Source organism: Kogia breviceps, chromosome 19, assembly GCF_026419965.1.
Source record: "Kogia breviceps isolate mKogBre1 chromosome 19, mKogBre1 haplotype 1, whole genome shotgun sequence".
NCBI lineage: Eukaryota > Metazoa > Chordata > Mammalia > Artiodactyla > Physeteridae > Kogia > Kogia breviceps.
The window spans coordinates 11,450,646-11,463,720 of NC_081328.1; the positions used below are offsets into that span (position 1 = coordinate 11,450,646).

At 38.0% G+C, this 13,075-nt stretch overlaps 1 protein-coding gene across 6 annotated transcripts in view; it reads right to left on the reverse strand.

The window, feature by feature from the left end:
* Positions 1 to 13,075, reverse strand: part of ASPA (aspartoacylase) — a 100,573-nt gene that overhangs the window by 51,191 nt on the left and 36,307 nt on the right. For all 6 annotated transcript variants that reach the window (XM_067022030.1, XM_067022033.1, XM_067022029.1 and 3 more), the window contains 3 exons: positions 10,423 to 10,618; positions 8,491 to 8,584; positions 5,670 to 5,777 (listed from right to left, as the gene is read on the reverse strand). In XM_067022030.1, coding sequence (XP_066878131.1) covers positions 5,670 to 5,777; positions 8,491 to 8,584; positions 10,423 to 10,618 — 398 coding nt within the window. The remainder of the gene's footprint in view (positions 1 to 5,669; positions 5,778 to 8,490; positions 8,585 to 10,422; positions 10,619 to 13,075) is intronic.

Sequence of the window (13,075 nt, forward strand, 5' to 3'; positions counted from 1 at the left end):
CATCCCTACCTGTTTCTGCTTTAAGGCAACCCCCAATTTGTTTTCTGTATCTACGAGCATGGTTTTAAATTTTTATTTATTCATTTTTAGATTTGACATATAAGAGAGATCATATGGTAATTGTCTTTCTCTGCTTGACTTATTCATTCAGCATAATGTCCCCGAGGTCCATCCATGCTGTCACAAATAGAGAAACTTCATTCTTTTTTATGGCTAAATAATATTCCATTGTATATGGATACCACAATTTCTTCATCCATTCTTCCATTGATGGACCCAGCTTGTTTCCATATCTTGGCTATTGTAAATGATGCTGCAATGAACACAGAGGTGCCTATAGCTTTTCGAATTAGTGTTTTCATTTTCTTTGGATAAATACCCCGAAGTGGAATTGCTAGATCATATGGTAGTACTATTTTTAATTTTTTACAGAACCTTTATGCTGTTTTCCATAGTGGCTGCACCAACTTAGATTCCCACCAACAGTGCACAAGTGTTCCCTTTTCTCTACATCTTCAACAAAACTTGTTATTTCTTATTTTTTTGATAACAGCCATTCTAAAAGATGTGAGAGGATACCTCATTATAGTTTTGATTTTAATTTCCCTGAAGATTAATGATGTAAAGCATTTTTTCATGTATCTGTCAGCCATCTGTATGTCTTCTTTTTTTTTTTTTTTTGTGGTACGCGGGCCTCTCACTGTTGTGGCCTCTCCCGTTGTGGAGCACAGGCTCCAGACGCGCAGGCTCGGCGGCCATGGCTCATGGGCCCAGCTGCTCCGTGGCATGTGGGATCCTCCCGGACCGGGGCACGAACCCATGTCCCCTGCATCGGCAGGTGGACTCTCAACCACTGCGCCACCAGGGAAGCCCCTGTATGTCTTCTTTAGAAAAATGTCTATTCAAATCTTCTGCCCATTTTTAAAGCACACTTCTTTTTTTGCTATTGAGTTGTATGAGTTCTTCACATATTTTGGATAGTACTCCCTTATCAGATATATGATTTGCAAATATTTTCTCCTATTCAGTAGGTTGCATTTTCATTTTGTTGATGGGTTCCTTTGCTGTGCAGAAGCTTTTTAATTTGACATAGTTCCACTTGTTTATTTTTGCCTTTGTTGCTTCTGCTTTTGGTGTCAGATTCAAAAAATCACCAAGACCTATTTCAAGGAGCTCATTGCCTATGTTTTCTTCTATAAGTTTTATAGTTTCAATTCTTATGTTCAAGTCTTTAATCCATGTTAAGTTAATTTTTGTGTATGGTGGTTAAGATAGTGGTTGAGTTTCATTCTTTTGCATGTGGCTGTCCAATTTTCCCAACACCATTTATTGAAGAGACTGTCCTTTCCCCATTGTATATTCTTTGATCCTTTGTTGTGAATTAAATGACCATATATATATGGGTTTATTTCTGGGCCCTCTATTCTGTTTCATTGATCTGTGTGTCTGCTTTTATGCCAATATTATATGGTTTAATTACTACAGCTTTGTAATACGGTGTGAAGTTAGGGAATGTGATGCCTCCAGCTTTTTTCCCCTTTCTAAAGATTGCTTTGGCTATTTGGGGTCTTATATGGTTCCATAAAATTTTAGTTAAGGATGTTCACAAACAACACTAAACCAAAAGATGTTCTCAAATTATTCCTACTGACACACTGTCCACAAGTACACTGAGGTAGGGCAGAGATAGAAAACAGAACTTAAAAAGCCAGTGTGGGAGAGAAAGAGGCTAGGACTGGGAGTCATGATACCCAGGCTCTAGTCTCCTAGCTGTGTAAACTTGAGCAAGACACTGAACTTCTCGAAGGTCACTTTCTTTACCTCTCAAATGAAGGTTTCACATTAGTTTACCTTGGAGGACTCTTCCAGCTCTGATATTCTGTGATTGCATAACTTCAGGAGGACGTTCAGCTGGTTAGATGACTTCCCCACTGTGCTCCTTCTCTTAACTAAGTATGTTAAACATTTGGGTAGCTCCTGAGCAGTGAGTTGTTGGGATGCAGGCAGTCTGCCAACAGTGGAGTCCAACTTACAAAGACACAGCATTAAACAACCCAATGCCCAGAAACTTGGAAAAGGAGTAGTTTACATTTATACCAGGCAAATTCTTAATAAACAGGATGAACTTTCATCCAACGTAGAGCCCATAGTGTGCTATGGTTGCAATCCAAAGAAAAATCTTCCTTTCCCCTTGGCGCAGAAAGTGCAGCCAGGGTTGGAATGCAGATACCCTGCGATTACTTCTGTATCAGTTAGCTTTTGCTGCATAACACACTATGCCAGAGCTTAGTGGCATAAAACAACAACCTTCTAATTTAGCTCATGACTCTGTGAGTTGGTTGGCCCATTCCTCTGGTCTAGGCTGGACTGGCTGATTTCTAATTGGCTTGCTCATGCATTTGTGTGAGATGGCAGGTCAGCCATCTGATGATGATCTGGATGATCTAAGATGATGATGATCTAAGATGGCTTTACTCTCATATCTGGCATTTGACAGGCTGTCAGCCGGAGCTGCAGGACTATTGGCTGGGGTGTCTCAGCTCTCAGCCTCACAGTCTCTCATTATCCAGAAGGCTAGGGTGGACTGATTCACATAATAACAGTGCAAGGTTCCCAAGGTCAGCAAGAGAGCAAGCCCTGATGTTCAAGTTCTTTTCAAACCTCTTCTGTGGCACAAAACATGTCACATGGCCAAGCCAGATTCAGGTGGTAGGAAAACAGACCCCATCTCTTGATAAGACATGGAAGCAGGGAAGGGAAGAATTTGTGGCCATTTTTAGAATTTACCACACCTTCCAAGATGAAGATGGAAACATCAGATGTCATACCTTTAAACCAGAAGGTCCATTGGGAGGAAAGGAGAAAATGGTAGAACACAAAGGAGCATGTTTTTGCTACTTAGCATCTCAGAGCTAGAAGGAGTCTCAAATGCCTAAGTTTCATCGATGCTTGAATATTCTCCATACTTTCTGACCAAGTGGTCATCTTGCTCCTGCTTAAACAGCCTCACAAAGTGTGGTCTGTTCTATTGTTGGTCAGCTTCGTTAATTAGAAATTTATTTTTTTCTTTCTTTTTTCCTTTTTTCTTTTTAATATTTATTTATTTGGCTGAGCCAGGTCTTAGTTGCAGCAAGCGGTTTTTTTTTTTTAGTTGAGGCATGCAGGACCTAGTTCCCTGACCAGGGATCGAACCTGGGCCCCCTGCATTGGGAGCGCGGAGTCTTAACTGCAGGACCTCCAAGGAAGTCCCAGAAATTTCTATCTTTAGGTAACACTATCCCACCATTTCTATTCTGGCCTCTGAGTCACAGAAAACATGTCTAATTCCTTTCCAATATAACACTTCTGAAACTCTGAAATAAAATTGGCCTTAAGACTTCTTTTTGCCATTCTAAGTATTTTTGATTCTATCAGTCTCCACTCATATTGTCACATACAGGAGGATACATGTGAAGGTACTTTGTAAACTGAAGTTCTATGTGCATTTTTGGGATCATTCCTATTATGGTTTTCAAACTCTTCAGCATGCTCAACTACCTCCTTGGCTAACCTTACTTTACAGATGTTTCTCCTGAAATATGAACTTGAAATTTATTCAGAGGTCTCCAAATGTTGTTTATCCAAGCAGAAAAGAGACTATCACCTCCCTCATTCTGGGATTTTTTAACATGAAAGTAAAATTTTGTTCCTGATGTATTTAACCTTAAACATTTGGTTTAGATTATTGTTAAATATTGTCAGAACTTTTTGGATCCATCTTTTGAACCCAGATATTTTCCTGATAGCTTCCTGTCACTTACCACTTATATAAGCATATCACTTATGTCCTTATCCAAGTCACTAATAATAATTTTGAGTAGCACAGAGCCAAAAATGGAGCTCTTCTATACATTTCTAGAGACTTTTCTTCAGACGGTTATGATCCTTTTGCCAGCGTTCTTTGGATAATGGTGCTCTTTCCATGTTAGTTAAAAATCCATCAAACTGGAGAGTCTAAATTAATAATGGTTTTAAAATTTTGAATTGCAGAATCCTTTGGTTAAATGAAATGTTACAAGGATAAAACAGATAGAACTGCTCTGATTGGAGCAGAGGTGGGCTGGCTGTCCTGGAGCTACTAGGACAGCTACTAAATCCCCACCTTGTGGCAGGAATCTATGGATTGTGATTTGAAAACCATGTTTTTTTCAGTCAGGTTTGTGGCCTTCTACCTGGGTGCATTGTTTCTTAGCATCATAGTCTCACACTCACTATTTGAACGGTTTCTTGTAAATAAGTGATGACCTTCCCAACACCAGGTCCACTAGACGGTATAGAACCTGTCCTCAGACAAAGGTGGTAGAATGCTGATTTTCAGTCTTTGTGACTTTGGAGTCAAAGGATTCCCAAGCACAGAAGAAATTCCTGGGATCACAGCAGGGTGCACAAACAGGTTAAGGGATTATACTCCCCACAGGCACTGAACTATTCACCAGCTCTGTCACTGTAATGGCCCATTCCTCAACAATAATTTCAGTTCTGCCTGTATGAATAATTATTTACATAAGATGCCTCTTTGATTTTACTTTTATTATAATTCTTAAAACTTTTAAAGTTATTTTTAAAATAATTAATAGATTTCATTATTTTTTCTTCTGCAGTTTTAGTTTTACCAAATAAATGAGCAGATAGTAGTACATAGAGATCCATATACCCATCTCACCACCAGTCCCATCTGTTTTGTAATTGCACAAATAATACATGAATACATCATTCTTCCTGAACACAATTAAAACAAAATTAACCTGGTTTTCCCCTCCTCTCCCCAGTAATTGTTGTTATCAGTTTGATATGTTTTCTTCTAGAACTGTTCCTATGTACTAACATATATATTTATGTGTATTCTAGCAAGCATTTATTATTATTATTTTGAAGCAAATTGGTATATTGTATGTTTTGGTCTGCAACTTGCTTTCTTTCAATTAACAATGTAGTTTGAAGATCTTTCCATGCTATTTTATTTAACTAACCAACTGATGGATGTTCAGGTCATTTCCATTGTTTTGCTTTACAAACAATGCTGCAGTAACCACCCTTGTATGTGGCATGTAGATGTGCATGTGTTTGTGTTTCTCTGAGATGTGGAATTGCTGGGTCATAGGATTTGTGCATATCAGAAAGTGGTTACTGTAAAATTATCCTCTAAGTGTCTTTACCAATTTATACCAGCAGGGAAGGAGAGTGTCTCCTTTTCCTACACCCTTACAAACACTTAATATTATCAGATTTTAATATTTTCCCAATCTAATGGGAGAAAATGGTTTTGCATTTTAATTTGCACTTTTTGATTACTAGTGATATTGGACATCTTTTCATCTGTTTATTGGACATTTGTATTTCTTTGCTTTAAAAAATGGAGATTAATAGGAAAATGAGGATTCCATTTGGGGAGCTTTATTTGGTAGCTGCTTTTCTTGAATGTGTCTACACTGGTCATTGACGAATGACCAGTGATTAAATTTTTTAAAAAGCAACTAGTGTCACAAACATGGCAAATTTAACTTAGGTTCCATTGCTATTTCAATGTTTAGTGGTTAAGTCATTATGTGTATTCCATCTCATCTTCCTTTTCTGATTTATTTACACACACAAGCTAAAAATTAAATAAACAATTTCTGCCTACTACTTACCTTCATTGAAATTATGTATAAAATCAAGAGCATGTTTAATCATATTTCTCATTTGATCCAGAATATCAGCTCTCAGAACCCCTTGAGGCTGGGGACCAACTTCTATACCTAGGTACAGAAGGGGAGATAGTCACACTTACATAAGTATTAGAATATAAGATCGAGCATTCTCATATATCAAGATCTAAAATCCCATCATTAAAAATGATTAAAGAGGTAGACCATGCAGCATCATGGAAAATATTTGAGACCTAATGTTAGGCAAAAAATAAAGCAGAACATTTACATGTACAAGTTATATGCTTATCAAATAAAGACTGGGAGAGAACATGGAAAAAAATAAAAGAGTTGTGTTATAGTAGCAAGGTTTTGGGGTCTTTTTTCTTTTATTGTCAAAATATTAAAAAGTAATAATACAGTAAAAGGAGTAGACAAATTTATACTGACAAAATAATAAGTGGCCACAAAGAGAAACTGTCACGGACCTAACATTTAGCTTGTAGGAGAAAACACATCTATAATATTTAGTAATAGAAATCTAGACTAAATGAGCCACGGATTTAAGTCAAGTGACAATCTATGTGACCCTCGAGCAACATTCTTGCCCTTAATATAACAATCCATCCCAACATGATAGTGCAATGGTTCTAATTTTCTGTAGAAAAAATTTGTATTCATTTCTTCTCACCCCAGTAAAATTCTGCCTGTACTATCAGGTCTATCTCCTGTGGCTGTCAAGCATCCATCCATAAACCTACAAAATACTCTTTCTCTAAACTACTTATCTAGTCCCTTCCTTCCTGTCCAAGTCTCCCACACTGTTATCACTCCAATCATCATATTATCCATTTATAAAACCATTTACCAAGTATAGCATTCTTTTCCACCTATTCTATTTTCATCCACTTCTGTTATTTCTCAATTCACAAAATCTTACTGTATTCTCTTTTATCTTCATTTTCATTTTCGTGCTTAGTTTTCCTGGATATACTTAAGTATATGATATAAGTGCGGTTAAGGTATGCATCAGTACATAAATGATTTGTACAAATGTGTGAAAATGTGTTCATGGATATGTCTGTATGTGTACTGTAGAAGACATTGCTGGTTGCCTACCCAAAATTCATTCTGTCTTACTCCTTGCTGACAGAGTCCTGATTTTGGTTGGGGTATCCAGCTCAGGCGTAAATGTAGAATAGTTTTAGTTAATCATAGTAATCTCATTAACCCTAGTAATTAATTTAAGAATGGATATGTGACCCAGTTCTGAACAACTGGCCATAATGGAAGGTCTGCAGGGGAGCTCCTGAGAGTCTCCTTTCTTCCACTAGATATTGTCATGTTGGCATATGATGCTTGAAATTACAATGAACATCTTGTGGCACCTAATGTCATAGGAGTATTATAAAACATTGAGTTGGAGAGAGTGTCTCTCTGATCTAAAGTGTTTCTCCCCCCAGTGACTGGATGATATAAAAAATATTCCAAATAAAATAGTAAAGTTGAAAGGAGAACATATAATATTTCTAATTACTGATGATGATCTTAATACTCCCCCATATTGAAACCTTTGAAAGATTTGGCTCTCTTTTTTTTTTGTGTGTGTGTGTGGTACGCGGGCCTCTCACTGTTGTGGCCTCTCCTGTTGCGGGGCACAGGCTCCGGACGCGCAGGCTCAGCGGCCATGGCTCACGGGCCCAGCCGCTCTGCGGCATGTGGGATCTTCCCGGACCGGGGCACGAACCCATGTCCCCTGCATCGGCAGGCGGATTCTCAACCACTGCGCCACCAGGGAAGCCCTTGGCTCTCTTTTTAAGAGCCAAACATATCAGTAGATATTTTTTCTACCTAAGAGCAGCATTGCCCCATAAATGTAATAGACCAAGATTGTTCTCTCAAGACTTGGAAATCCTATGCTTCATATGGTGTCACAGAGAAAAAGGAACTTTATCCATTATTGTCAAGCATTTGGTTTGTTTCAAATAATTACCTATACTTGGCTATTTAGCTTGCCTCAACTGATCCCTTGATTATGCACCAAAATTATCAATAATTGAATAACCAAGATAACTTTAAATTTGCTTCTATTGTTTGACAACTTGTTTTTAAATTAAATTTCTCTTATTTAAACCACCTGAGATCTGACAAAAAAGATTTAAGTTGTGACAGCAATTTTAATGATTATAGTGTGGCCTGAAAACAATTATGCTAATAGGTCACTCAGGAAAGAGAAAGGAATATAGAAAAAGAGACTGTCTGTGTGGGAGGGTGTATGAGAGTGCAAACCTGCATGTTGGAAGTTACCAGAAGGTAAAGATGAATCACAGCCCAGTAACTGACAGGGCAAACAAGTGAATGGATAACAAACACAGGTTATCAGAGACTCTACTGCAAAGCAGGTGCTAAGAGGGCTGTTGGGAGAGAATTTTCCATGGGTCTTTTGTATTTCTGTGCATCTTGCCAGCAAGATACTGACTGCCTTGGCTCCAGATTATTTTTTTAAAGAATTTTTGTATAGTAAATGGTCTTGGAAGATAGGGATGGTTTCTTCCTTAAGCAAAAGGCAGGCTGCTTACTGTCCATTATAAAAGATTCAAATTCCCTCAGCTCACTGTTTTTTCCTGGAATGTAGAAAGCTGCTCATTGAAATTGAGGAAATCTGCTATAGTTAGAGACTGCCTGCAGATAGTTTGCTTAATACTTGGCAATTATAAGCCATAATGATAAGCAAAGTAGCTATAAATAGGCTTTAAGTTAATTTTCTCAGAGTTTCATCTCAGACATATTTTGTTTAGCTGTGACAGTGGGAAATATGACTTACCAACAGGATACTTGGCTATAGAACGAGTGGTTGCATATCTGAGGGAAGGGTGCTCAATTAGGTAAACATAGCAGGGTAATGGAGCCAAAGAAGTCTGAAAAGAATTTAAAACATTTTTCTTATTACGTAAAGACCATATGCCTTGTTCTCTTTGCTATTAGAGAGTCAATAATGTCTTCAATATGTTTCACTTCATCAACTAAGATTAGTAAGACAGCTTTACGAAACACTCTAAAATCCGATGGTATTGTTAAAGCTTTGAAAGCACATAAATGAATTACATATAAAATTGGATTATACATAGCTTTCTGGATAAAATGTACATTAAATGATTCCCCAGAACCATAAACAAAGCATACGAATAAATTCTTTTTCTGAATGGATTTGGTTATTTTTGTTTTCACCACTGGTTACACTTACTATTTAGCTTAGTATTGGTCTCTTAAAGAATTCTTTTTCTACCCCTATGGGCGAGGTCCCTACAGATGTTGGGTAACTCTCCCTACCTCCACTTATCTGAATGAGAATTCAAGACAGCCCTGTCAGTTTTTTTTTTTAAAAAAAATTAATTTATTTATTTATTTGGCTGCATTGGGTCTTTGTTGCTGCGCGCGGGCTTTCTCTACTTGTGGTGAGCGGGGGGCTACTCTTCGTTGCGGTGCACGGGCTTCTCATTGCGGTGGCTTCTTTTGTTGCGGAGCATGGGCTCTAGGCACGTGGGCTTCAGTAGTTGTGGCACAAGGGCTCAAGAGTTGTGGCTCACGGGCTCTAGAGCTCAGGCTCAGTAGTTGCGGCACATGGGCTTAGTTGCTCCGCAGCATGTGGGATATTCCCGGACCAGGGCTCGAACGCGTGTCCCCTGCATTGGCAGTCGGATTCTTAACCACTGTGCCACTAGGGAAGTCCCTACCCTCTCAGTTTTGATAACATGCTGCTTCTGTGCCTGGCAAGCAAAGTATTCAGCTCTCCCTTCAATCAGCAACAAAGAAGAGCTGCATTATGATCTCTTACCAGTACTACTATTTAGTCAACGCCAAAAAATTCAAGGAAACAAAACTAATAGTTAATCTTTACTATCTGCCAGGCATTCAGCTAAGTGCATTAAATATTTTATCTCATTTAAGGCTTATAACAGCCATATGGGGTAAGTAGTGTTATTATGTCAATTTTATAAAATGAAGAAAGCAGGGTTTGGGGAGTTGAATATCTTGTTCAAAGTTAGTGAGAGAAAGCCAGGATTTGAACCCAGGCACTGGCTATATGGGTCACACTCTTTCCATTAAATCATACTAGCTCACACCAGCTCTCCGGAAGGAAGGCTATCCTTTACATAAAAATAATCATACAGTTTATTATTTGTGTTTTTGTTTACTTGTTATTCTCTAGCAGTTTTTCTCTAGGTATAGCAATGGATTGCTGATTTTGTCATCTTGTAGATTTTTGAGACTTAAAATGATTAGCTTTATGAACTACTGAAAGATCAGATGTATGTTAGGGTACCTGGATCAAATGGAGACAAGGGCAGGACTAAAGAGAGCCAATCTCTTTATCGTTGGTCTTCAGTCAACAATAAATGACTATTTTCTGAGCTTCCTAAAATGGTAATTGAGCCATTTCAGCCATACCATTTAAAATTTTGGTATTAATTTTACCAAATAGCCTATGATTTGGTGGCTGTCTTGATAAAAGATTTAAAATTTTATAGACACAATGGTCCACATGTTTTAGTATTTTATGCATTGCATTTATTATTTTACTCATTTCTTCTCCTTTTCTCCTGCCTGTCACTAGTACCTCTATTCTGGTGCTCCTCCCAATCCCCCATTTCCCTTGGACCCTCCCTCCCGACCCTTTTCTGGTTGTTTCACATCTGTAAGTGACTTAAAATTATGGGTCTTATGCTAACTTGTAAATTAATAACATTGACATTACCTTAATATAATGAAACATCTGAATTAAAAAGTCATTCCTGGAATCTTCAAGAATAAGAGTGCACCCCATATTAGAAGTAGTGTTGTGAAGGTCAAAAATAATGTCATAGGAATCTTCACTATCTTTTGGACCAAATAAATGATTTATTTCTTGAGCCCTTCTCACTTCATATGGCAAATCTTCTGACATTTTTTTGCTGTTATTAGCAGAGAGAAAAAGATTAACAACATCTGTGGCTAAGGTAACATAAATATACAATAAGAACACAGTATATAAGAAACCAGTTGCCAAACCTTTAATACGAAAAATCTGTGAAGGAATTGGAAATTTATTTGAAAACTTTATAGTCAAAAATTTACATTTTTTCCTTCCATTTGATTCCATGTAACGTTGCATTGACATGCTTGCAAATAATCATTTATGTGGCTGTTCACAAGAAGGACATTTCAGTTTATCATTTCACTTCAACCCCGAACAAAATTCTTCCATTAATTTAATCAACAGTCTCTTAGTAGTTAAGTGCACTAGGCTATAATGGAACTAGACCATCAAATGCATCTATTTTTCTTTTTTTTTTGCACTACAGCTAGTTCTAGTGCACAAAAATAGTCAAACTTAGGTGCTCACATCATCTAATAATAGGGATTCTTAAGTGACGTCCAGGAACCACTAGTGGTTCAGGGTCAAGCTTTACAGAGAAGAGTCTGTAGACCCTGCAAAAATATAAAAATTTGCAGGTATATGCATACATGCATTTTCTGGGATGACGGTTGACAGTTTTTATTGAATTCTCAAATGAGTCTCTACCTGCCCCACCCCCAATGGTTAGGATACATTTTTTTCTTAATGTACATGATAATTTAAATTTATTTTTCCTCATTAAAGCATTCAACCACATTTCTCTCTAATTCCATTTATTTCCATTCTCTGACTGTTTTTCTTAGTATCTTCAAAGGACCTACAGTTTGTGCCTGGGTAATTCTTGTCTGGAAATCAGTCAAGAAAGTGGAGCAGCCATTTTTCAACTATGGGACAAAAGCTGCACATCAAGGCCAGTGCACTGGGAAGATAGGAGGAGTCTGTGGCACTGATGATATCATTGATCCACTGTACCAGCCCTGGACTGCCTACCTCTGGACTTATTACTTGTGAAAAAGAAATCCTTATTTGTTGAAGCCACTGTTTTCAGATTTCTATTATATGCAACCAGACATAGTTCCTAAAGGATACATATGCACTTTAAAAGTTAATTCATGCAACAACTTCATGAATTCTCCCCCTCCCCCAACTGATTTGCTTCTCATTCTCCCCCATGTGAGTAAATCACACCACAGCCACCCAGTTGCTCATGGTCAAGGCTTGAAGTCTTGAAAGATAATAGACACTTTGAGTTCTTGTGCCTGGAATCCAGGTCCCACGGGAGGAGTCCCAAAGGATAAAGCTGAAAGAATAGGCAGGAACAATATCCTAGAGGGAATGACATCTATATACTAAATTACTTAAATCTATTCTGGATAGGAGATTTTTGAAGAATTTTTAGCAGGGGAAAGACATGACAAGATTTGCATGTTAGAATGAGCCCTATGGCTAGTGCCATACGGACAATACATGGTAGGGAGGATTGGAGTAAGGCTGGATGCAGAAAGATTCTTTAGGACGCTACTTTAACTACCTATAGAACAAGTAAACTAAGGCAGTAAAAATGGTGAGGAAGACTGGATTTGCAAAATACCTACAACTATTCAATATTTGAATAATTGGGAGACTTTGTAACCCACTAGATGTAGGGGATGAAGAATGGGGAAGGCTCTAAGATGATTTCCATAGGTGATTTGGTGGGTAATCGTGACATCACTGAGATGACGAACAGAGGAAAAGCAGCAAAATTTGGGAGAGGGAAGATGAGAGAAGGTAATTAACTTATCTATTTCATAAGTTTCCATAACCACCCTGAGAGAGAACTGTCTAGCCTCTGATAAGTGTTAAATGCAAGAAGTAGAAAGTGAATTTAATTTAAGAGACTACTCTCATTGAAATGCATGTTATTGAGTGGTCATAATAAGAAAACTCACTCTAGTTCATCTCAGAGTTATTTGGGAAGTCAACATGCCAACTAAAAGTTATTCTTCAAGAAATCCTGGGCTTCCCTGGTGGCGCAGTGGTTGAGAGGCCACCTGCTGATGTAGGGGACACGGGTTCGTGCCCCAGTCACATGCCGCGGAGCGGCTGGGCCCGTGAGCCATGGTCGCTGAGCCTGCGCGTCTGGAGCCTGTGCTCCGCAACGGGAGAGGCCACAGAAGCGAGACGCCCGCGTAACGCAAAAAAAAAAAAAAAAAAAAAAAAAAATCCTTACTTGTAGTATGAGTTAGTTAATAGCTGTTTTACGTGAACAGATAAACCTTAATTGTGTTGACATAACCTCAGTCATGAAGATAAAGCATTTTTGAAATTAAAATTTATGTTAGTGAGAACATGGCCTGATATGCAAGCTATGGCTAATGTATAATTGCCCCAGAAGAATTTATTCCATAAAGTGAGGCAAATTTGTATAAATGTAGTAACCATCTTTTGATCTGTGATGAGATTAAGTAACTCTTTAAACTCAAATTAGGATTTAATAGAAAATGAGTACATAAAGTGGTGTTCCATTAGT